Source organism: Musa acuminata, chromosome BXJ2-1 (assembly GCF_036884655.1).
Source record: "Musa acuminata AAA Group cultivar baxijiao chromosome BXJ2-1, Cavendish_Baxijiao_AAA, whole genome shotgun sequence".
Lineage (NCBI taxonomy): Eukaryota > Viridiplantae > Streptophyta > Magnoliopsida > Zingiberales > Musaceae > Musa > Musa acuminata.
The window spans coordinates 4,944,064-4,969,012 of NC_088338.1; the positions used below are offsets into that span (position 1 = coordinate 4,944,064).

At 37.8% G+C, this 24,949-nt stretch overlaps 2 protein-coding genes across 12 annotated transcripts; one reads left to right on the forward strand and one right to left on the reverse strand.

Moving 5' to 3' along the window:
- The first annotated feature begins 5,663 nt into the window (after positions 1 to 5,663).
- On the forward strand, positions 5,664 to 15,194 carry LOC103983777 (transcription factor PIF1-like). Of its 11 annotated transcripts, none has more exons than XM_065092542.1 (11): positions 5,677 to 5,794; positions 5,885 to 6,335; positions 7,189 to 7,290; positions 7,399 to 7,464; positions 7,550 to 7,615; positions 8,653 to 9,099; positions 9,253 to 9,314; positions 9,757 to 10,848; positions 13,524 to 13,673; positions 14,343 to 14,418; positions 14,914 to 15,194. In XM_065092542.1, the coding sequence occupies exons 1-8, from the start codon at positions 5,706 to 5,708 to the stop codon at positions 9,767 to 9,769; spliced, it is 1,296 nt and encodes a 431-aa protein (XP_064948614.1). In that variant the 5' UTR covers positions 5,677 to 5,705; the 3' UTR covers positions 9,770 to 10,848; positions 13,524 to 13,673; positions 14,343 to 14,418; positions 14,914 to 15,194. The 11 variants fall into 11 exon arrangements, with proteins under 11 accessions (XP_064948619.1, XP_064948623.1, XP_064948620.1 ...); XM_065092545.1 differs by having other exon boundaries at positions 14,960 to 15,194; XM_065092544.1 differs by having other exon boundaries at positions 14,963 to 15,194.
- Positions 15,195 to 17,898: 2,704 nt separating this feature from the next.
- LOC103983766 (large ribosomal subunit protein eL20) lies at positions 17,899 to 22,204 on the reverse strand. The gene is made up of 4 exons (XM_009401042.3): positions 22,082 to 22,204; positions 21,660 to 21,775; positions 21,503 to 21,566; positions 17,899 to 18,446 (listed from the first exon to the last, which is right to left on the reverse strand). The coding sequence occupies exons 1-4, from the start codon at positions 22,094 to 22,096 to the stop codon at positions 18,105 to 18,107; spliced, it is 537 nt and encodes a 178-aa protein (XP_009399317.1). The 5' UTR covers positions 22,097 to 22,204; the 3' UTR covers positions 17,899 to 18,104.
- Positions 22,205 to 24,949: the final 2,745 nt, after the last annotated feature.

Consider the following 24,949-nt stretch of genomic DNA (forward strand, 5'->3'; position numbering starts at 1 on the left):
ATAAAGACAAATATGGAATGATAACTTTGTATTCCTGTTCAATCAATATATGATTTGAAGATCAATCACACAATTGAGTATATGATTTGATTATATGATTTAAGTACATAACTAAAAAAATCTCTCTCAAAACCTTTATAAATACATATTACCTTAATGAATTATATCATTCATTTCATGTCATGATAAATTCTTTCTTCAATCTTCATCTCTACCCTTCACACTTCTCGCCATCAAGCCATCTATAGAGGAGAATAAATTTGCATCGATTGATTTACCAAATATTTTTGTCTCTATGTTCATAGTCTTTGTGGAGGAGAGGGAGCCGAAGGTTAGCAACCCACCATGCTTGGGTTCCACCAATGGAGCCACCTCTAATGTAAGAGTTGCAAATGGCTTTCATGGTCTTCGTTTTTATTTTGTTGATTAAGAGTTGATGTGCTTCTTACTTGAACGAATGGAAAAGGTTTGACAATGAATTGGAGGACATCGATAAGGCAAAATCACAGCCAAAGGAAGACATGCATTTGGCCACGATGATCAGAGGGCATCCGACTTAATCTTGCTACTATAATTAGAAGCATCTTTTGAATGATACTAGAGAAATCAGCATTTCATGAATTTGTCTCCGTGGTGATAGCATCGATTGGACAATGCAATTTTGATTGTGTTTTCATCCAATTTGAGATTCTCACATCTTGAATTAGTTGCTATCTCGATACTTGTAGCATTAAATCATGTGGATATAATTCTAAAACTAAATAGTTACTTACAAGTCTTTAGAAAAGTGGTTAAAAAATATCACTTAAAATTGTAATTCTTCAATTCTTGGTATTTTAATTATCTACGCATTATCGATTATGTATGATCCTGACGTCATAGAGTTCTACGGGGAAAGCGCCGTGAAGGCGTTGTCACGAGCATGAGTATTGTATAGTTGACTTTGGAGATGGACGTTTTCCATCTTATATAGTTAGTATCCACATCATCATACCGTGGATATTGTTGCATTTTATCGATATGTAGACTTAATCTGTGGTTGACTAAGGTTGAGGATTAAGATATTAGTTTATAATATTGTATTAAACTTACTTATTGGTTTTGATACGCCACATTTTGTCCTGAGTCAAAATGTTATTGTTTTGGTGCCATTGACTCGGGAGCTGGCATAGCATGGTTTGATCTTAAAGGCAAAGATCCATCCGAGGGCTCCCTCTCCCGAGCGAGGGTTCAACCTATTTGGGGAGTTGAAATGATAAGTGAACTCCCGATGTGTTGTCAGCTTACGGTGACGGTCCTACGATCGTCCCAAGGTGTGGCTTTTGCCTATTGAATGAAGCTCGGGATCTTCCTAAGGTGCAACTTATCTGATAAAGGGAGCTATGGGTCATTCTAAGGTACTTTTTAGATGAGTCATAGTCCTACACAAGCAATCGATGACCGAGGGGTTTCCCGCCTCGACCTTATCGGAGGTCTCCAAATATGAGTTAAAGTATTTCAAAAGAAGTGAGTCCTCCCTATTTTTCCTATTCAGGATGTGTTTTTATATCTTGAATGAGAGGAAGAAAGTTTGTGATATCATTCTTCTTCATAAACGAAGATAAGGGAGTCTAGGATTACCTTCCTTATCATAAAGAGAGAAAAAAAGTTTATGATTGCCTTCGTTGCTATAAAAGAAGCAAAAAGAAGGGAGTTTGTGTTTCTCTACTTTGAAACTTTGTATACGTAGACAGATGACTTAGATGACATGTGACGACAACATGTCAACTATTTAGTAATTTTTCTATCAAGTTTGAACAAACTTTTACATTCATAATGGTGTATCATATTCACTCAAGGATTAAGAGTTTGAAACCTATTGTTGTTGAGCCTCATAATAAAATTAATTAATAAATACAAACAACTAATATTAAGTTAATTATATTTTTTAGATACGTAATATGAGAGATACTTCAACTAAAATACAAACTATCAAAGGGTAAACAACGAGTCAAAAAATGGACACTAAGCCAAATGATCGAATATCGATCAACATGATTAACACACATTTATGCAATGATAGGGTATCTAATTAACTTATTTTAGGTTCTGAATCTTAGAATTTTTAATGTTAGTTGTTGGTTGAGTTCGAGATCAAAATTTTCTTACCCTACTTACCATTTGTAAAAATTTATATATATATAATTTTTTATTACAACAAATTTGTGAATACCAGAATGTCACATCAAAATAATTAATTTAAATAGGGATAACTAAATACCATATCATTCGTCAATCATAAACTTTAAACTTTTGTTTGATCTCAAATAGGATACAAAGTTGTATAGCCTACAAAAAGATATAATCAATAGTAGTGAAAGGGACAATAGATCCAACATCATACGTAATTCAGAGCATCGATTCTAATGATGCGAGAATCTATAACGTACCAACGATATAGATCAAACCCTAATTCTTTTTTAACCAAATAAGAGAAAGGTCCAAAAGAAATATGTTATAATTATATCTAAAAAATAACTAGTTAATAAAAATATAAAATAATTTTTACATATAAATATGAATTTATGTGAGTTAAATAATAAATGATCTAATATGTCATTCATTCATTCGATATCCTTAATATCTATATTCTTTTTCTGTTCTAAGGATCGAATTTCATATCGCTTTTTAGAGGTTTAATTTTTTTATCAAAAGAATCCTCATTAGATATATTAAAAATCATGAATATGAGATGGATCATATTTTCGTAAGTAATTTTTATTTTAATTGTTGAAAGTGATCTACCAATTAAAAAATAGATAAATATGTATAATTGTTTTTATCCTAAGATAAAATTATATGTAAATTGAAGAATAAATATTTTCAAGATAAATATTATCAAAAGTACACTTGTTAATATGCTACTGGTTCCAAATAGTTAGGAACGTCTATGATTATTTTTATTATAGATTTATCCTAACGGATAATGAAGCATTGCAGAGATATGATGTGCGGGGTTTGTATTATAGATTTTTATATCATTAAATCAACATTTCATACGTGTCGAGCTTGTATTTCAAGATTTTGTATAACCAAATCATCACTGACTTGAATAGCATCAGGGCTTGAAATCATTATTGTTAGATTATTGTGGTCCTTTATAATTGGATAAGATATATAATATAACTGAACAGATGATATCAAAAGATACGCATCGTTAAACGAGATTTATGTATTTGATTTTAATCCTGACATAAAGATTATTTTTGTATTTTAATATAATATATTACAGATTTTATGCTTACCGTCGTGCCATCGAAACAGTATGTCAGACTTATATTTTGGAATTTTGTATCATCGAATCAGCATCTCATGTGTCGGACTTATATTTTAAGATTTTATATTACTGAATCATCACTGACTTGAAATCATACGTGTCGTGCCATCGAATCAACACTGACTCGGATAATGTAACATTGCAAAGATATGATACGTCGGACTTATATTTTGGGACTTATACGTGTCGAGCTTGAATTTTAAGATTTTGTATCGTAGTGTAGCGTCGGGGAAAGATGATATGTCGGACTTGTATTTTAAGATTTTTATATCATATGTGTGGGACTTATATTTTAAGATTTTATATTACTAAATCATTACTGACTTAAAATCATACGTGTCGTGTCATCGAATCAGCACTGACTCGGATAATGTAACATTGTATAGATATGATATCGTCAGACCTATATTTTGGGATTTTGTATCACCAAATCAGCATCTCATACGTGTCGAGCTTGAATTTTAAGATTTTGTATCATCGAATCAGTATTGTAGCGTCGGAGAGAGATGAGATGCCGGACTTGTATTTTGGGATTTTTATATCATTAAATCAGAAATCATACTGACATGAAATCATACGTGTTGTTGTATTATCGAATCAGCACTGACTCGAAGGCATACGTGTCTTGTGCTAAGAAGCGTTTCAGCTGAGACTCCCCTTCCGCCTTGTGGATTCACTCCCCGTCTTCGACAACGGGTGGGTTTCACTGCTCCCAAACCAGAAGGCGGCAGCGAGAAGAAGAAGACGATAGTATTCCGCGTGTCGCCTCCTCTTAATCCCTAACCCCCGAGGAAACGGACAGGACATACCGCTCCTTCCCGAAACCAAAATAGGGAAAGGGCAGAAATCCTGCGTTTATCGGACGGCAGGAGAATCGGAAACCGACATTTAGCCTTCACCTCCGAAACAGAGCGCCATCCCCTGTTTCCTCCACGTACGCACCGCGATACTGTCTCCCGCCACTCTTGTTTTGTCTCCCTGCAGTGCAAGTCGCAAGCGCATGCCTATCTCCTTCGCCTCCACTGTTCTTTCGCGCTCGACCCACTCTGCCCCAAGACGTCCTACGGAAGAGAATTTGGACGGACTTGCACAGAACTGACGTAGTCGAAGGACAGAGAAGTCAATACAGTCGCAATGGAGGCACACTAGTGGTAGGATGTATGATATGCATCTCGGCGACCATCGTGTGGAATAGTGGTCTTTGATTAGATTTTGATTATTATTATTTATCAGTAAAAAAAAATAATTATGATAAGATATTTTAGATATCCTGTTAATAAAAGAAACTCTCTTAATTATTTATCTTATCTAATTCTCCGTTGATATTAAAATTTTTATTTAATAATAATAATATATTATTATTATTATTTTTATACTTATAATACGTATTAGTAAAAAGTATTTTCATGGAAAAAAAAAATCTTGTAGTTCGGAAGAGCTTGCTTGCTGTGTTTGTCGTGTATGAACCATTTATTGATTTGCTCGTACCTCGGTGGGACTGAGAAAACCTGGTAAGAGATGGTGACAGTGTAGGGCAGGTAGGTCGTGGCAACGTTAGAAAGAGGGAAGAGGGAGGTGTGAGATTGTTTTTTCACTAAAATACAAATTTATTTAAGATAAGTCTAGAGAAGATATTTATTTAAGATACAAATTGTGGGGAATTTGGTAGATTTTTGAGCCACTTCATGCTGCGGTAACTTTCGTTGCAAGTGTTGGGAGATGACTCGCCGTTCTAACCGGGGAAAGTATCTTTTTTTTGGTAGGACACTGATCAGATAATACATCTCTCTTATGAATTCCCCTTCAGAAGCTACCAAAATCTTCATCATGGCGTCGTCGGCTTCCTTCACAAATGTCCTAACCCAATGAAGCTGCCCGTCCACAGTATCGCCTCAACTGACTCGAAGCTGCGTCCTGTACGTACCCCGTAACTCAATGCCCTCCTCGCTTCTCCCCCCTTCCCTCACAGTACATAGTCAATACGGCGCACTGTTACCTCCTGGTTCAACACTAGAAAGGATGGAACTTTCTGGATCCCCCATTCTCAACTGTTCTACGTCCATTACAACCAGACTCAACACTCTGTCGCCGCCTCCTCCTTGCATGTCCTTCCAAGAGAAGATAACAAACGTCCCCCTCTCTCTTTTCCCCAAAAACCCAAACTTTAATATAACAGCAGGGTTTTAGGGCGGGAGTATGAGTGAAGCAAGCAGGAGGGAGAGCTCTTTTGTCTTCTGTTCCTTCTCTCTCTCTCTCTCTCTCTCTCTCTCTCTCTCTCTCTCTCTCTCTCTCTATATATATATATATATATATATATATATATATATATATATATATATATATAGCTCTTCACTCGTAGTTTAGATTTCATCCCTCCCTTTCTCTCGACATGAATCGCATGGTTCCGGACTTCCAGCACGGCAACGAGCCCCACGCCTCCTCCGCCGCCGCCAATCCCCGCCGTAAAGCATTCACCTGGTGGGTCCTTCATATTCTCCTCTTAAGGTTTATTATAATGAAACGAGAAAGAAGGAATTAATTCTATTGTAAGATTGATATGTTAAAAAGGGAAAATATTTTTTTAAGCCACGAAGACGAATTGATGGAGTTAATCTGGCAAACCGGCTTGATGACCCATCCGGTAGATCGCTCCGCCGCGGAGGTGGCCTTTTGTGGCTCCTCAAGCGCCGTTGGCGGTGGTTGGGCGGACGCGGCCAGCCGACTGTTCATGGAGGATGACGAAATGGCTTCGTGGCTGAACTGCCAGATCGGGAACGCGGAGAGCGGAGGCGGCGACCTCGAAGCGATGATGGCGAATCAGGAGATGACGGTGGTGACGCCGGGCGAGACTCCTGTGGCGGGGTCGACGGCGATGGGGTCGAGCGAGACTCCGGAAACCGTCGTGATCGTGGAAGACGACCAGCCACGGGGGTCCGCGTCGTCGTCGGGGACGGCGGAGCGCAAGCGGAAGAAGGTGAGTGCGGCGCGGGAGGAAGAGACGGACCTCCAGGTTGAGCAGGTCAGCTCACCGCCTCCTCTTTCGTTTTGTTCTTTTTCTGCTTCTTCCTGATCGTAAGTTGGAGAACTTTCGTTGGTAATTGATTTGGCGGTAAGCGTACGGTAGGTCGTTGGACGTAACAGAACCGTCTGTTTGAACGTACCATTGGCGGCCATGACCCATTAGGCTCACACGGATTCGTTTGCTATAGACGTAAAATTGCACGCATATACACATGCGAGTTATTTGATTTTAGTACTTGTAGTTAAATTGGTCGTATATATGTGATTTATCTAGTTGATTATTTATTACTTCCTCTAAGAAGTTTCTTTAGAGTATTATAATTTTAGATGTTTATATTTTTGTTTTTAACTTAATTATTTATCAGTAATGGTTGGTTTGTGTTTCTTGGATGAATATAAATCTCCACTTAATATTTGAAGTCATGTGTGTTGTGCTTAATTTCTGGGGCAAGAATGTTATTTACTAAAAGCATAGACATGTAGAAGATTTGCTATGCTTTCTTACAGCATAGACATAAAAGGTTTTCGATCAACTGTGTTTAGGTGTGGGGGTTTTTGTGGATGTTCATACGACCACTAGGAATTCTGGATGTTCATACAAAAAAATTTTGTTATTTAGCCTTGATTGACAAATACTTACCATTTGCTTGCTCCACATCATCTCGATTTAATTTTGCTATAATTCAAAGTTTTATCATCTTTCCATGAAAAAGCAATAAGCAAACGTTTTATGATGTCCAAATGCGTATCTTCAAGCCAGTTTACTCTTGTATTTGTTTTCTCCTCCCTATGACCTTTAACTGGGCTATTGAGCTGCCATTCATATGTCATGTTATTTTATTAAATGAAAGGGTGATGAATTTAAATCCGGTGAAAGAAGGAAAGACCGCCCTACACGATACAGACCAGTGAGAAAGCTACGTGCCGCAGAGATCCACAATCTCTCTGAGAGGGTGCTCATCTAAACCAGTTGTTTTCATTTGCTTTGCCCACATGAATGCATGAATTTTGACCAATTTCTAGGTTATACAGTATGTTAGTCATATGAGTTGTAAGTGCAGAGGCGTCGGGATAGGATCAATGCGAAGATGAAGGCTTTGCAGGAACTCATACCCAGATGCAACAAGGTCCTAACCTTATAGCTTTAATGTACTCTGAAAAATTCACGCAGTCCTCACTTTAAAAGTCCTTTTGCTTTCTCTTTGATTTCAGTCAGACAAAGCTTCGACGTTAGATGAGGCCATTGAATATATGAAATCTCTTCAACTCCAAGTCCAGGTATAACTTGAGCATGAAATAATTGACTGGTAACTAGAAAAGCCTCTTTTGGTTAGGAAAGCCTCAAGGAAGCCAGGAGAAACTGTGTCCTACTGGGGCATCCACAATATGCTGCCTGCAAGTATTTTTTTATATGCATGATGATGAATAATCTCATAGTTTGTCGTCATGTGGTTGATCAGTTCAGATTCGTCTGCTCTCTCTTGAGCATCAGAGCTTCACGTTACATGTTTTTTTTTCTAGTCTCTTGTTGTGATGGTGATTACGACTGCAAATTAATAAAGAGATTAGGAGAAACTGAATGATCTTATACTACGGTGATCTTGTTGTTATATCTCGCGCGTATTCATCGACTGAATAACATTTTGCAATCTCCCTGTTGAATCTTATATTATAGTTTTAGCTTGATCATCCTGGTATATGCAAGTTGGGATTTTGGAAAGGCATGCTGGATCATATTGCTACTAATTGCCGAGGATAATTTGACCACATTAGATATCTAAAACTTGTTCATGCTCAGCTTTGTATAAGAAGCAAGATTATCATGCTGGGAACCTAAATTTATGGCCATCTACTACACTGGGTTTTTGCAATGACTTTTATCTGGGAAAAGTATGCTCTGGATAGATCACTGCAGTATCCTGCTTCTCAGTTGTTGCACTGCAATAGATCTCTTGGTGGAATAGGTGTTACTTGATTTCTTCTTCATTAAGCCGCATTTACCAATGCCATTTTCGATTGTTTACTGATTAATAATTATTTTCTTAGACTTTCGTGAAGATTTATTCAAGCATGGAATAGGTCTCCTAATGTTAAGTAAATCAGGTTCCAGATCACCCAGTGTGTTTGTCTTCCTTCTCATTTATCATATGTTAGTGTACTTGTGAGTTTGACATGTCCACTGCCACTGATATGGAACCGCAAACAATATCTTTCTATTCAGGCTTGGGTTTTTGCTACCATGTTGAAGTATGTCACCCTTTGCTTTAAACATGATGCTATCTGACTGGGGTTTTTATGGTCTGGAACCACTGCAGATGATGTCCATGGGCTGCAACCCTGGCGCTGTGATGTTTCCGGGCGTTCAAACATACATGCCCCCCATGGGAATGGGCATGCACATGGGACTGGGCATGGGGATGGGCATGGGGATGGGTCTGGGGATGAGAATGGGAACTGACATGGCTGGTGGCAATATACCCCGTCCAATACTGCCATTTGGACCCATCCCTTGCCCGCCAGTTACTGCACATCCACCAGTTCAGTTCGGCCCAAGACCAACATGCACAACACCATTAATGCCATCGTTCCATCCATCGCCTGCTATGCCAATTGCTGATCAAGCCAGATTCGAAGCTATCAATCAGCAAAATCATCTGTCCGATACACTTAACATACGAAGCCCAAATATGGGTCAAATGCCACATGTTGTTGATCCTTTTCATCATTTTCTTAACCTTCAATGCCCTCTAGTGCAATCCCAGGTAACTATCTTTGTCCGTCTTTCATTATATCAACATCCATTTTCGTAGATTCTACATGCTAGTATGGAGGATTACCAATATGTATAAAAAGTATGATATATTTGTTATCACATTTCTATCAGAAAATTACTGTGTATCACTTGCAATTTGCAGAGTCAAGTGCCGGATGAAGCTGGAACCAGCAACAGGAATGGGAACGTCGATGGCAACAATGGGTATGCTGTACCTTCTGAATGATGAGTAACTTTTTTCTTATTTCTCATCAATCGCTTAAATTGGCAGACTGCAGAACTTGTTAAAGATTTTGTGCTTGAGAATATAGGCTGCATATATGCTGTGGTCTTTTTGTTATAGGTGAACACAGCAATTTGTTCGTATTTGTTGAACATGTTTTGGCCATGATATGAATATATGCATTCATATGCCTGTTTTTAGGTATCCTCTTCCATCAGGCTATGTGTAGTACTCAAAGTTTTAGCTCGAATCCATTCATGAGTCAGCATACATTGATTTCATATTGATCAAGACTACAAAGTATCTTGCATAAACGAGAATTGTTCATTGAGGTGACACTAGGCTTTAAATACTGCTTTGGATGATAATTTCTTCTTTATCTGTCGTCTTAGCATGGCATTCACAGATGTTCCTATATTTCAGGCTGACTGGTTGAATCAAAACCCCCTAGAACTTCATGGAAGTCGAAATCTGCTAAGTAGTCTTCTTGGACGATTAGTCCAAGAGGACAGCGCGATGCAGGCTACTCGGATGGGTTGCCTATCAAGTTTTGTAGAATATGGATGTACTAAGATCTCTATCTTTATTTATCCTTCTGGACATGAAAGCTACTTCTCGAGAGATCATAGTGGAGTACGTTTGCTGCGTCGTTGTGTGTTTGATCGCATGTAACAAAACGAGTGTGTTCACTGTTATGTTGGAGTCTTATGTTAGATGAATCTGCACCGAGTTACTTGAAACATCTATCTGAATGGTTTTACTTGATTGAGATGTGCCAGGAAATTTGGAACTTGATCTACTATGGGCAATACTTTTGTGAGGTGTTCTACTGTTGGTGGTGGCTTCTCTTCAAAGAGGATATGTGATGAATTACTCCAAACATGAGGTTTTAGGTAAATTGTCACCACGCATAAACAAAGCTAACAGATTTGTTTACTGGATCTGTTACTCTTTTTTTTTTTTTAGTCTCTTATTATTTTATTTTAGTATTGCGTAATTGAGTAGTTTTCTTCCGAATTTGATAAAATTTTAATTATTTTCTGTAACAAAATCAAATTATTTATTCAAGAAAAGAATCGCTTCGAGAAATACAATTTTAGGCGACCGGTTGTCGTTTAGTCGCGCGAATGGCGACGTGGCCGGGTCGATGGGACCCACGTTGCGCACCAATCGCCTCGAGAGAGGACGAGGGGTTGCCACTTTCTTCGAAGCAACCGACTCGTCCGCTCCCGCCCTCGCGTATTAACCAAGCTGGCAGAGAACTCCGAGTTCCTCGGCTTTCTGGGAAAATTCTAGGGTTCTTGTTCGCGATCTTTCCTGAGAAGAGGAAGGAGAGAGAAGAGAGGAGAGAGAAGAGAGGAAGAGACCGCGTCCCCTGCTTTGGACGGAGCTGCCTTGATCTTTCCTGCATACTCTCGTCGGCCCCTCCATTTTGACCTACTCCAAATGGGTCCTGAATAGTTGCCGCCGCCACTGGCAGCTCGGCCTCGATCTCCCCTTCCTTGCTGCTCTCTGGTAATCCAAAGGCTCCCTTCTCTTGTTTGCCGTTTCGAGCTAATCAAAGCGGACGTTCCGAGGAGAGATTAGAGGCGTCGTCTAATTTTGATGTTGAGATTCTCATGATGACTTTGTGTGTGTGTTCGAGGTAGGAAAGAATAGCGATTTGGTGCGTCGATTGCCTTCACGTCGCTGCAGAGGCAGTGGATGGCTGCTGCCTCTGTTTCGTGTTCGTTATTTTTTTCTGAAGAGGCTCATGCATAGGTCCATCGATGGCTTGAATGCTTCTTGAACATGTTCTATCCAGCATCGTTACCTTTTGTGTTATATTGTTCGATTTAGTTAAGCCAGATTCAAGATTATTTTGGTAGAACCACCAGAGGAGGCAAAATTTAGCAACCTAATCACATAGCAACCACCAATTAAGTCCTTTCTGGGAAGCTTTATGGTTGCTCTACCTTTGAGGCACTATACCATGAGTTTAAATCTTGATACTGGACCCATAGTCATCCTTGGTCAGACTGACATGGATCCAATATATGCAGCATACTGACACATGGTGTACCAATATGTCAATTGATTTTGAGAAAGTGGGAGGATAAGGAGAGGGGTGAAGTAAGAGGAAGAGGAGATAAAAGAGGAGGAGAGGAGATGGAAGTGGAGGAGCAGGAGAAATACCAAAGATGATGAGGCAGCAGGCGACACAAGACAACAGGTGGAACGACACAGATGGAATCGGGGGGAGAGAGAGGAATTAAAGGACTTGAAGAACTATCACTATCAAAACTCAAAAATAACATTAAATTAATTTCGAGCTGGACCAAACAAAATTGCCCAATCTGAATGTTGGTTCTTGATTGGACCGGTAAATACTAGTCAGCTTTGATCAGTCCAACTAGTTCTTAAAACCATACCTATAACACATACTAGCCTCCTCGTAGCTTTTGAGTAATTCACAATTACTAATGCAAAGTATTCAGTCTTACAACTACTAGATTGTTCATTGGAAGCAATTATCTTTATCCACAAACATGTAAAGTTATTTGCATTATTCAAGCATTCTAGTCAAGTTATCCTCATATCTGACTATGCCATTCCACTTAACAGATGTTTATATCTTATATTTAGTGTTTGCTTGCCTTCCCCCAGCTAGTGTCTAAGAACACTTATTTTATTTTGTGCCAAAAGTTTGTTTTGTAGCTGTCCTTGTTATATAAGTATTCTGTTTTCAGGGAAAAGAAATAGGTACCAGCTTGGGATAGACTACCTTGCAAATATACTAAGGAAGCCAACAATGATTATCAACATCTAGGGAAACATGACAGTTGAAAACTATAACCATCTGCCTTCCACTCTCGAAGTTCATTTTTATCTGACCTGCCTTATAATGGTGTGGAAAACCTGGATGCACAAAATACTTTTGCCCAATTGGAGAACAGGATCGAATGTCCTTTTCTCTGCTATAGCCTATTGTGTCTTGAAACAACGTAAAAACAAAATCATCCTTGGAAATGCCCTCATTGTGTTGATTAGACATCTTTGACATCAAACCATCGATCCTCATCAGTCTTCTAAGTTCCATATCTATAACTTTTTCTAATTTGTTCTTTTCCCTTTATTTTCTGATTTCTTCTGTCTATGAAATTGTGTAACCTCTTGTTTGATTTTTATGCTTTCCCTTGATTGCTTCATTGAATTTTTTTTGAAAAAAATACATCTTTAACAAATTACCGTAGTTTGTGTTAAAACTAAAAAAATTTATTTTTTCTCTCAACCATAAGGTAAAAGTGAATCACGATATATTCTTCACTAGTTATTCTCTTTGTGATGCCATTTGCACTAATTGACAAGATAAATATCTGTGATTTTATAGAACATTGCATCACTTCATTTCATCATTCACTGTAGCATATTAACAATTTATTGGTGTAAAGAAGAATTAGTAGTCATTTTACCTTTCAACTTTATATGGTCATGGCCATTCTTGTTGATGAGTGCAGTAGTAAAACAATATGGCAATTGTCCTATTGTGTTTGTTCCAGAAGGACTATGTTTGCGCACCAATAATAATCACCCATTCTCAAGAACTATTATACATTACAGCCACTTTTGCACATGCAACACCATCTCCTATAATAGCAATCAATAGAATATTAGAGACCTCCCATATAACAATCACTTCAAATGCTTGCACCCAATAGTCAAAACATGTGGAAGGCAGAGTATTTGTGGAAGATAAACCAGCTTCAACTCTATCCCATTTATGCAAAGAAAATTTTCTTTAATACCCTTGTCATCACAAGCTATCAGCTTTAGTAGGTAACCTCCTAAATAAGGTCATTAGTGGTGACAAGAGTAAACATAGCCACATTGCCACCTTCATTAGCATTGTGTATGGACTATGGACAATTAGAATGTTGTTTGGGGTAAATCTTCCTTCTTGATTTCATAACTCAAAACATAGGAGCTAACAAAAAATGACTAAGAAAACTGTGTGGAGAATTAGTGGTCATTTTACCTTTCACCTTTATATGGTCATTCATGGCCATTCTTGTTGATGAGTGCAATTTTCAAACAAAGCTCCGGCAATTATCTTGATGTGTTTGTTCTAGATGGACTTTTTTTTAGCACAATAATAATTATCCATGCTCATGAGCAACTTTACATTCACCCTGTTATTGTGTTTGTCCTAGAGGTTGGGTCTTGGTACGATGGCAAGGATGTTCTTTTGCAACTGGGAGAGCTGGGAGAGCAGGGTTCCTGTCACGGAACCCCCTCTCTCTAAGTGGCTGCATATATTAACCCTCCCTAAAGCCTACATTGATGAGAGTCTTGTGCATTGGGTATGTCCATGAGCAACTATACATGTTACTTAGATAAACTACAAAATGCAATATGAACCGCCATGCCTATTGTACTAAAAGCTGCTCTAGTATGATAAGAACACTATTAAATATGTCATTGTTTTGTATGACTTTCTGTATGTCCCTATATCCAAGTGCACTTATAGAAGTTGACATGGATATATCTTGAATGATTTGTTGCTAGTCTGATTGCTATTTAGAAAAGCACCTTATACATATTCCAAGTTGTTGCCCAATCCCATTTTGACTTATGGCCAGTTCATACAAACTAATGCATAACTACTTATGCTTGATAGTTGGGTTGATTTGATTTTCTTAATAATCTTGTGTTTATTTGTTGATTACATTGTCCTGGTAGGTTTGTATAAAACCATCCGGATTCATTTTAAATACCATTTATGTTAAAAAAAACCAGCAAAGTTTTAGTTTTAGATGAAAATACTTTTTGAAATATGGATGTGTTTCTACTATCCACAATAAAAGTATAACCTTTTCTCTTATACGTGGTAAAATTCTTTAATCGTATATTTCATATGAAATGTTGGTATTGGATCATGTAGTTAAGATATTGACTATGATATTCTTAGAAAAATATATGAATTCTGTCTGAATTTTTTTTTGTATTATCCTTTTTTGTTTTATGTACAGGCACTTCCACTTTTGTTGGTAGCCATGGTTGACAACAAAGGTCCTCACTGATGTTTGTTCTAGGATGAGACAAAAGGTACGTTGTCACTTTATCTTGATTTGTTTATTTTTCTTCAATTTGTTTGGTTCGTTAAATGTTTGCCTCATCTATTAAGCTTTCACTGCATTGGAAACTTCTTCTGTGGCCTTCACTAATCGTAACTATTAGAGAGTCTAGTGTTAAGATCTACTTTATATGTCTCAGGGCTTATAGTATCACATGATTCTAGCAATCTACTTGATTTAATTTCTTCCCCTCCCTTTATGGGTTATCTGATCGTGACCACAATTAAATAATTCCTCAATTCATCTGCATCACCAAAATAAAGACATATATCAAAATAAAACACCACATCCTATAATAGCAATCAGCATAAAGTGGGAGACCTCCCACATAAGAAGCCCTATAAATGCTTGCACCCAATAGTCAAAACATGTGTTAGTCAGAGTTGTTGCAAAAGAAGACCTGGCTTCAATTCTATCCTACTAACATAAAGTTCTTTTCTTGAACCTTCCTGCTCAATGATGCCAGCACCTGCTCCCTTATCGAACTGACTGGGACTTGATCCATCTTCTAGCAGGGGTTGGGTCCACAAATGGACCACTGAGAGAGGCATCTCCAAAACGTGGTAGCACCTCAAAAATTCTTTTTGATGTAAATCAGAAAGTTGTAGTCCAACTTATTTTAAGTTTTTTTTACCTTTAACCTTCAATTTTAGTGGTCATCTAAAGATGTGAATGCAACACTTCCATTGCTTGTTAGTTTCTGTCATTCTCCAAATGAATAAATCAAAATCATCAGCTACTCAAGGAGGTACGTTGTCTCATGTCAATTTATCAGTAGGATCATTAAAGTGTTTGTGAAAATAACATCTTTAATGCTCTGAATTATGATAATAACCTACATTTTAATCTTTGCAATCCACTATAAGTTCAATGTGATGTTCGTAGGATATATAGGGAACTTAAAGATTACATGTGTCTCAGATATAAAATTTCGTTGGAGCACTATCATTCTTCAAGTCTTGTGGTTTAGATCTCCTTCAGCAAGAAATCTATGCTGCCAGCTTATTAGCATAATCCTGCAGCATTCTTTCTGCTGAGAGGCACTTTAGTGTTGCTGAGTATTCTCGGGCTCTGCCTTAGGATGTCGATTTTTCTATCCTTTTTTGTTACCACCTTTCGCATTACCGCTGTGTGATCTCAGTGTTTCCACTGTCCTCCTCCCTGTCTCCCAACTCCTGCCGAAGACGTACTATCATGCCTTCTTGACCTCCCCAAGCAAATCTCTCCCCTGCAAAGGCCACATTAACAGCCTTTGCTAATCGCAAATTGATTACCAGTTCAAATAATTGCAAGAAATACATGAATGTTTGAGTAAATGGTAGGAAAAAATTGTGGAATTTGTTGTCACAAGTTTAGGAAAATACACATGTATTTGCTGAAATAGTCTCAATGCCTATTATCATTGCTAAAAATAGATTTTCCTTGGAAGATCTGGATGAAGTTCTTGGAAAAGAAATCATGTATGTTGACAAGCTAAAGAGTAGCTAAAAGTAATAGTTCCAGATGACTTGCATGATTAGAACGAAGTTTAGCCAAATGGCTTTGATCAATTATTGAATAAATAAATGAAATAGAGTTACTATTGTGTTATCTCTGGTAGTATCTCTTTCATGGTGTCATGAGAATTATAGATATGGCGTAGGAATTAAATTAGTGAAACGGACAAAGGAAGAGGAGGTGATTGACAAGAATGGTGAATTCTCATGGGTTCTTCAACTTGCACAAACGAGTGCGTGTGCAAGATTTAATCAACCGTGGAATCCTTACTTGATTTAATCGTAGAGAGAAATATGTCAGAACGTTAGTGACTTATACCTCCCCGAGTCCTTTGTATAAGATCATCAAGCTCAGCCTTGCTGCTCGCAAGCCCAACCTGTCGGTTTTTGTTCATCTCATGCGACGCTTGCTGATTACACCACCCATCATCACTTGATGAGAGTGCTTTCTCTCATAGGATTCCTATATGCTCGTGGCAATCGATGGTGCAGCGTGGAGCTATACGGGGGCTAATTCCAGGTTATCCATCCATGAAGTTAAATTTCTTCAGTATCCCAGTTCATATATTTAAAAAATTTATATTAGAAAATCAATAGTTATAAAAGTAGAATATTTAACTTTATTTATTCTAATGTCATCAAATTTATCGACGAAAGATAAAGCACATGTAGAAATGCTATAAAGATGATGGGCAAAAAAATAGTTTTTATTATGTTCTAATTAAATTTTTTTAGTTGACCGTCACGGTGGTAAGCGATGAAAACCACGTGATGGTCGATCTTGTCATTGTCGATCCAAACATCAGCGACCAAGGCAAGGACGATAACGGTTTGATGATGATGATGATGGATCTCGAGAATGTTCTTAGAGATGGGCGGGATGGCGTCCTAAAGGTGGAGCTTGAGGGATTTCTGTGACTTTTTGCGAGGAGAGAAGGAAGAGAAGGACGAGCAACGACGAGAAGTGAGACAAAGGGAGAGGAGGAAAAGGATAAGGATAATAGTGTTGCGGGAGATAGCATCAACGCAGCCATGGTCCTCGTCCTCTTCTATGATACTATCGTCCTTGTCCTCTTCCTCCCTTGGCCATGTCGAGACGCCTGATCCCTTCCCTCACCTCGTCCCTATCCTCTCCCATAGTCACTATTGTTGTGGAGGAGGGGAAGAAGAAGAGGGACATGGGGAAGAGAAAGGAAAAGGAGGAGGTAGAGACCTCGTCCTCTTCCTTAGTTACGTCCTCATCCTCTTCTGCGACACTTTTGTTGTTGTCGTTTTTTCCTCTCTTTTTGTCTCACCTCCATTCGTCGCTCTCAAGCTCCACCTCCAAGATTCCACCCCACCTATCTCCAAGGACATCCTCGAGATCCACCACTACCATCATCAAACCGTCGTTGTTGTCATGGTCGTTGCCTCCACATCAATCGTCGATTTTCGGATTGACATTAGCAAGACTAACCACTGTTTTATTCTTGTTGACCATCACCACAATACCCACCCGCAGCCCCAATGGAGTCATTGTCAACTTAATGTTAAAATTATCTTTTTATTTATCATTTTTATATCATTCTTATACATGCTATCATGTATTATATCGTTGATAAAATTAATAAATAAAATTAAATATTTCATTTTTATAATTAAAACTGATTAATATAAAGGTTGCGAAAACCTATAGAAACTATGTTTGCTTAGCGAGAACCTGGTTTAAGAGGTAAGAAAGAATATTTTAAGTGAAGCTAATTCTTCAGAAATGACAACAGTAAACACCCGTCTAAAACAACAATTTGGTTTATAATGCTTTGATTCAATTCTTTTTTAAAAAAGTATAAATCATAAATAATCGGCATGATTTTTATTATTTTAAAATTTTAAACAAAGAGATCCTATCCTCCCCATGAGACGGTATCATCAAAACGGCCCGCTCAGGTTCTAATAGCATTTCATGGTACTTCATATCCAAAAACAAAACACTCCAAATTTGCACCAAGTCCACTTTAATCCAAATCATAAATAGGCTGTGCTGCAGAAGCCCATTAAATAAACAGACTGATTGCAGTGCTTAAGCTCTAAAAGTCTGGTGAACTACCAAAACAATCCAACGATGCTTAAAACAAGGTAAAACAAGAGGAGGCCACCGATACGCTCAACCTATCCTCCTCTCCTACTTGAAAAGATTAGGGCGGGAAGCCTTGTAGGTAGTCTTCAACTTTCTGGAAGGGGGCCTAACTTTCTTGAAGACGAGAGGGAACTTGATTTTTGAGTCATGGAATTGCTTGGTGCTTTCACGCTTACACAGCTTGGAAGGTATGGTGGCTGTCTTGATGATCTGGATGCAGTGCTGCCTGACTCTGTGGCGGGATGCCATCTCATTGTACATCTGCTCCACGGCACCATTCAGAGTGGTGTCCCTGTACTCCTTGTACATGTTGTGGTAACCTGTTCTGCTCTGGTACCGCAGCCAGACACCGTAGTTCTTGATCTTTGTTGGTTTCCTCTCAAATATCTGCCGAAACAGCATAAAATTAGCTCCAGCACAACATTGCATCATTAGTAGGCAATGCTGTCTTAAGCAGAAACTTTTGGCCGCCTAAGGTTGCCTAGGGAGCTACATTTCACATCAAATGGCTGATCAAGGACCCACGTGAAAGTCTAGGCAGCACAGTTAGCATCTACAAGAAGTAACTACGAGCTTGTAAAGACGAAACATAATCCTGTAGGACCTTGGTGACATCAATATAAAAAAACAAACTGCATGGCCGCAACAGATTAGTTAGACTGGGGTGTATGCAATCTCCTCACATCTAATGATGCCCAAAATCATCACCAGACACAGAAAATATGAGATTGAATAGAACATTAGTATAGCTTCAAGGGAACGAATCGAATGAGCAAAATGAGGAGACCCATCGACCAGATTAAGAAGCATTAAACCAAAAAATTGGAAACAATAAATATTTCAGTTCTAGGAAAAAAGTCATAGAAAAGATCTAGAGCAAATCAAGACCCGACTAAGAAGCATCAACCCAAAAAATTGAAAATAATATAAAAATCAGTTTTGGAAAAAATAGCAGAAAAGACCTAGAAGGAGACAAGATCAGACTTTGTAACATCAATGTATAAAAACAAAATGCATCCCCGCAACCAATCAATTAAGAGTGAGGTGTCTTCAATCTCCCCAGATCTAAAGATGCCCATACATCTCCAGATGCACAGTAATACAATATGAGAGTTTAAATACGAATAGAACATTACTATAGCTTCAAGGGAACAAATTGAATGGGCAAAATGAGACTCATCAAGCAGATTAATAAGCATCAACCCCAAAAAAAAATTTATATATTTCCAGTACTAGAAGAAATAATAGAAAAGATATAGAAGTAAAACCAAGACCACATCAAGAAGCATTAACCTAGAAAAAATGGGGGAAAAAAAAGTCAGACAGAAAACAGTGGGAAAAAAATCTAGAAGGAAACAGAGATCAGACAACAAAATGCATCCCCATAACCGATCAGTTAGAATGAGGTGTATTCAATCTTGCCACATCTAGAGATGCCCAAATCAACTCCAGATGCATAGATATATAAGACAAGATTGAATAGAACATTACTATAGCTTCAAGGGAACGAATCGAATGGGCAAAATGAGGAGACCCATCGACCAGATAAAGAAGCATCAACCCAGAAAAATGGAAACAATAATAAACATTCAGCACTAGAAAAAACAATAGAAAAGATCTGGAAGTAAATAATAATCAAATTTAAGAAACATTAACCACAAAAATTGATAATAATAAAAAACATTCAGTCCTAGAGGAAAAGTTAAAACAACCTAGAAGAAAACCAAAAGCCAAAAACATTGTTCAAAAGAAATGTGCATTTTTTATCCAAACATCCTATTTATTCTAAAACTAACAAAATAATAAAAAGCTTACAAAATGAGAGATTAAAAGGTTAATTGTCAGCATTAATGGCACACTATTGATTGCACAGGTGATGATGCTTCCCAAAAAATTTCTGCTTACCATTTATTAACCAACTAGAACGACAATCTATAGATTACAACGTCTCCAATCCAATAGAAACTAGTATACCACCAGCACAAGGAAATCAACTTCTTCCTAGAAAGAAGTGGTGCTTAATTCGAGATATGGTGGTTATCCATCCAATGTGTCAGTGCTTAACTAGTATACCACTGAGGACTCCTCTCTAAGGGGTTGTAAACTATTGTGATAAAATGCAAAAGCAATCCCTCCCCTCTATTTCATTTTTAAGTTAATAGAAGTAATCAACCAAAATTCAGGTACTAACCCATTTTTTTCTCATTGCCTGTCCATTGTTTGATTAAATCCTGATGTGATCTGGATAAGTAATTTGCATCTCATATAGTCAGATTGGATTCTCTGCTTTATGTCCAATACATTTGTTAATTGAACTTATCAAATCAATTCAAAGTTCAATGCTCCATATTAAAAGTTCAATATTAACACAGTTAAATCAGATTCAATTCAAATCACTGACAATCCCAACTGATGGAATTCTGGAAAAAGTTCAGAAGACAATCTAAATTTGGTTTGTATACAGATATTGACAAAGAAGTCTAGGAAAAACTCGTGGGGTCATGAAGAACATGATCTGGCTCAAATTCACAAAATAAAGAGCAAGAATCAATTCAAAGATGAAGAATAAACATTTTGGTTCAATAATTACAAGGTGTTCCTTTATTGACTATTGCCCAAAACCTCCACAAGAATTTTATCCATATTAAAGCAGTTCACTTTGGAATTTCAGTTCCTTTTTTTTCATTTTTTATGTCTGCATGTAAAAGAAGATGATCAAATTGTCCACAAATTTTTTCCTAGTTGTTCAAGCAATATTGCTTCTAGGTACGTATTACCTATCCTCTATTAATCTTGGTAATAAGTAAGATAGAAACTTGTTACTATAAATATAAAAAGACAGATGTCATGCCAATCTTCTCTCAACTATATGACCAAAATCAGACAAAGTTACAGGCACTCCAAAAACAACGAAGTAAAAGAAAAAACAGAAACATTGAACAATTAAAAATAAAATAAGACCAAAACAGAAAAGAGGCATACATGAATCTGGTTAGTGTAGCTGGATTTTATAAGTAGAAACTTAATTCTTCCTTATTGAACATACTTCTCAAGCATCATAAATTAGAATGACACAAAACTTAGTACCTCATACACTTGCTATATTACATTCAGCAGATAAATTGATTTGACTAACATTTGATGAATATGCATGCCCATCTTAATATGACTGTCAACAAATCAGCTTAAATTATCAATCACTATCCATGATTATAATTACATTTCCCATTTGTATCGATTCAACAAATGGATCAGAATTTTCTGAGTACTTATACCATGAAGGCCTCCCATGATCTCATCAAAGTAATGAGAGATTGACCATGTTAGCAAGAGAAAAGGACTACTTTTATATGAAGGCACATAGGCATGTCCAAAGAAGAAACAAAAGGCCGCCGATCATATGCTTTCTGAAAAAGCGGTTGCTGAAGAAGAAGACAACAAACCTCGTTAATCGCGAGAACTTGGCCATTACTTTTCTTCACCTTCTTCAGCTTCCTCAAGAAATACCTGAGGATGAAACGATTAACAATAATGACCAAACATAAGGAGGCATTAGGCATTCAGTACGTAAAAGCAGAAGAAAGAACCAAGAGAACTAACCAGAACTTGGATTTAGCCCTGACTTCATTCGTCGCCCACAGCTTCATTCGGTAAATCTTTGGGTGCTCCTCCGTCTCGGTCGGGAGGGCTCGACCGACCACCTGGTACTGATGAAACTGCCACCATCGACAGACATCAACAGATCAACTACAGACCAAAAAAGAATACAGCAACAACAAGAGGAAAGAAATCTGAAGAGGCAAAATCAATGCAACATTTGATATATCCATCTTCTCCTAAACCCTAATCGATCCTATGGAGAATAATAGGTCACTTTTTTCTATAACAAACTCTGAAATGTTCGAATCAAACAACATGAGGAACCGAAGCAACGATCCGCGATTCGTTTGATTGGATCGGGGTATTGCCGGTGGAGAAGGATCTGATGAGCAAGAAGAGAGTCATTGTTCAGATAGGATTACCCTGAAGTTGCCCATCGATCCTGAGACGAACAACGCCGCGCCGCGGACGACCTTCCGAGCGCTCTCTTGGACGTCAGAGGCGACATTAATATAGTCAAAAACCCTAGCGGCGCTCACGGTCGTTGTTTCCATTTGCTCAAAGTAATGGGAAGAACTACCGAAATGCCACTAAGCCTCGTGAGCTTTGGTTTTGACCGTCGGATCTATCCAGAAATGGTGTCTTGGGCTTTGGATTGATCTAACTTGAGTTAAGCGATTATATTATTTTTAATATTTAAACGAATAATTTTAATATGCAGTCGAAGAAAGCGATTTATTTTCATTACGTTTGAGGACACAATTATATATTTTTTTGATATACAATTAGAGAGATAAATTTAGTGAAAATAAAAATAAAATAAGAGATATTTAGCCTCTTCCTCTACGATCATTGGGTCTTTGATTTAAAAACAAAAAATAGTTTTTTTTCTTTAACAAGTGATGAGTAGTACAAAGGTAGATAATTTGACCAAATTTAAATCAGCTAAGCCAAATGAAAATGTCAAAAAAATATTTGTAAAATAGAATTCTGAATAAACAAGCATATCGACGCCATGGTTGAAAGATTGGACCTTTCGCGAGTTATCCGAAACAAATTTCAAACTGGATCGATGAGATTATTCTACCTTCTAAAAAAAAATTGAATGTGTAATCATGATTCATAATACTACTAAATGCAAACTGAAGCATGATAAATTCTTCAGGTTCATTTCCACACCAATTCTTGATTACACAAAAACGATGTATCTTGCGCTCCTAAATGGAAGCAGACAGCGAGTTTTCGATTGATGCAGGCAGAGAAGCACGCATCGCACGCAACCACTTTCCTGCATAAGATCAGAGTAGTGTCGTCCTACGGGTGATGCATTCATCTCCTGCAACTATTTAGTTTAAGGATTATCAACGTTATTTTCATCTGCTAAAAAATGACTAATTATATATTTAGACCTTCTTAGTATTTCGATTTTTAAATTTAAAAAAATTTATATTGAAATCCTTATAGTTTAAATTTAAATCTCATTTGTCCTAACATTGTTGTCGGCTTCATCGATGAAAAAAAGATGTGACATGATAGTACGTGCATAAATGATAAAAAGATAATTTTAACGTCTTAATTATATTTTTTTATTATATCCTAATTAAAATTTATTAATCGATTATTGTGGTGGTGGTGGACAAAGACGTTGCCACACTGTGGTGTTAGGAAACCCGGGAGAGTATCACATGTGCAACGAAAAAAAAAAAAATCGATTTCTCAAATGCATATTTATATCGAATCACGTGCAATGATCGGGAGCGAAAACTCATAAAACTGAAAACTACGTTCTCACACTATTGGGTACAGCCTATGACTTATGTAGCCCCAACTCTTATTTATAAAGGGCTCTTACTGCTAACCCTAATTGATCCTGTCATAATAGGTATTAGATCTTCATTTAATTACCTTGGGCTTAAAATATATCAAATTAGTATCTAATAACTATTCTAAACTCTATTGGGTCTCACCCAAGGATCCATTAAAATAGGGGCTCATTGGACATCCCATGTCTAATCCTCTATTCGTCGCATCATCCACCATACGTGTATGACCCTCTATGCCTAATACTGAGTTAGCCGTGAGTTGCACCTGTTAGAACTCTTTTTGACTCAATGAATTATTATCCACAGAATAATTCACTCAACTCATCGACTGTGTGGATGTACTAAGTCACTATGTCATAGTCCTCTATAGGAGAATCTAATCCATTGGACCTATCTACCCTCAGCTACCGTGTATTTATAGTTCCTTTAATATCTCAGAGACCATATACCGGCCATGGTGCTGTCAAGCTCATACAGAATCTACTCGAGTCTCACACTAATCGGATTCTCCCAAAGAAAATCTCTCTACTCTGTTGAGGGAAATCCTCTATTCTGTTGAAGAAAATCCTCTCTCTGTATAAATAGGAGAGGGGCATGTTAATGTATTCAAGCTAAGTTACTTCAATAAAGCTTCTTTACTTCTTCAATAAAGTTTCTTCAATAATTATTCTTATCTTCTATTCTTTTCATCACGAATGGTCCTAGCTAGGGATTTGCTTGAGTGAGAACATACGGGACATTCTTTTAATGACATCGAGAGCGAATGATCCTCTATTAACACTCAATTGCCCTCGTAAGGTTGGCTATTACTCCCGATAACTAGCTATGTTAGATCTGAAATTTAAGTCTGGTATCAAAGAGTTGAGTACTCATATAGAATATCCTTGGTGTCTCAAGTCTAAGGACTAGACACGTAACTGGGACCACGGAATCACTGTCTAACGATGAAGTATCATTAACTATCCAGCATTCCGTAAGTAGATCATTTAGTGAACTCATTCTCCAATGAGCACCTGCATTATATCCCTAGTGGACACCATAGTGGTGGCAGCGGAAGAGGAACGAAAGAAGGCAACCATGGAATTGGCATGGATTGGAAGCTAGAGGCGGGTGACTTGGTTGTCATCCTAGTGGTGACCGATGAAGCTCCAATTGTCTCATTCAACTAGACATTATAAGGTCCAACCTGTGGAGGATATCGATCGGTACACCCTTCGCTTGTTGTAGCACATACGAAAGGAGATCTTGGCCGCTCGGCGCAAATGCAGAGTGGCAGCAATGCAGATGCAGGACGATGCAAAGCAGCCATCATTCTCGTCCTCTTTCTCTTATCCTTTTACCTCACCTCCCATCGTCGTTCTCCTTCCATTTCCTCCTCCATCATCGCTCTACATCTGTGCCGCTCTGCATCTATGTCAACGAGAGGTGAGGCGTCTGCATCGGCGTTGCGTTGATCTACATCTACAT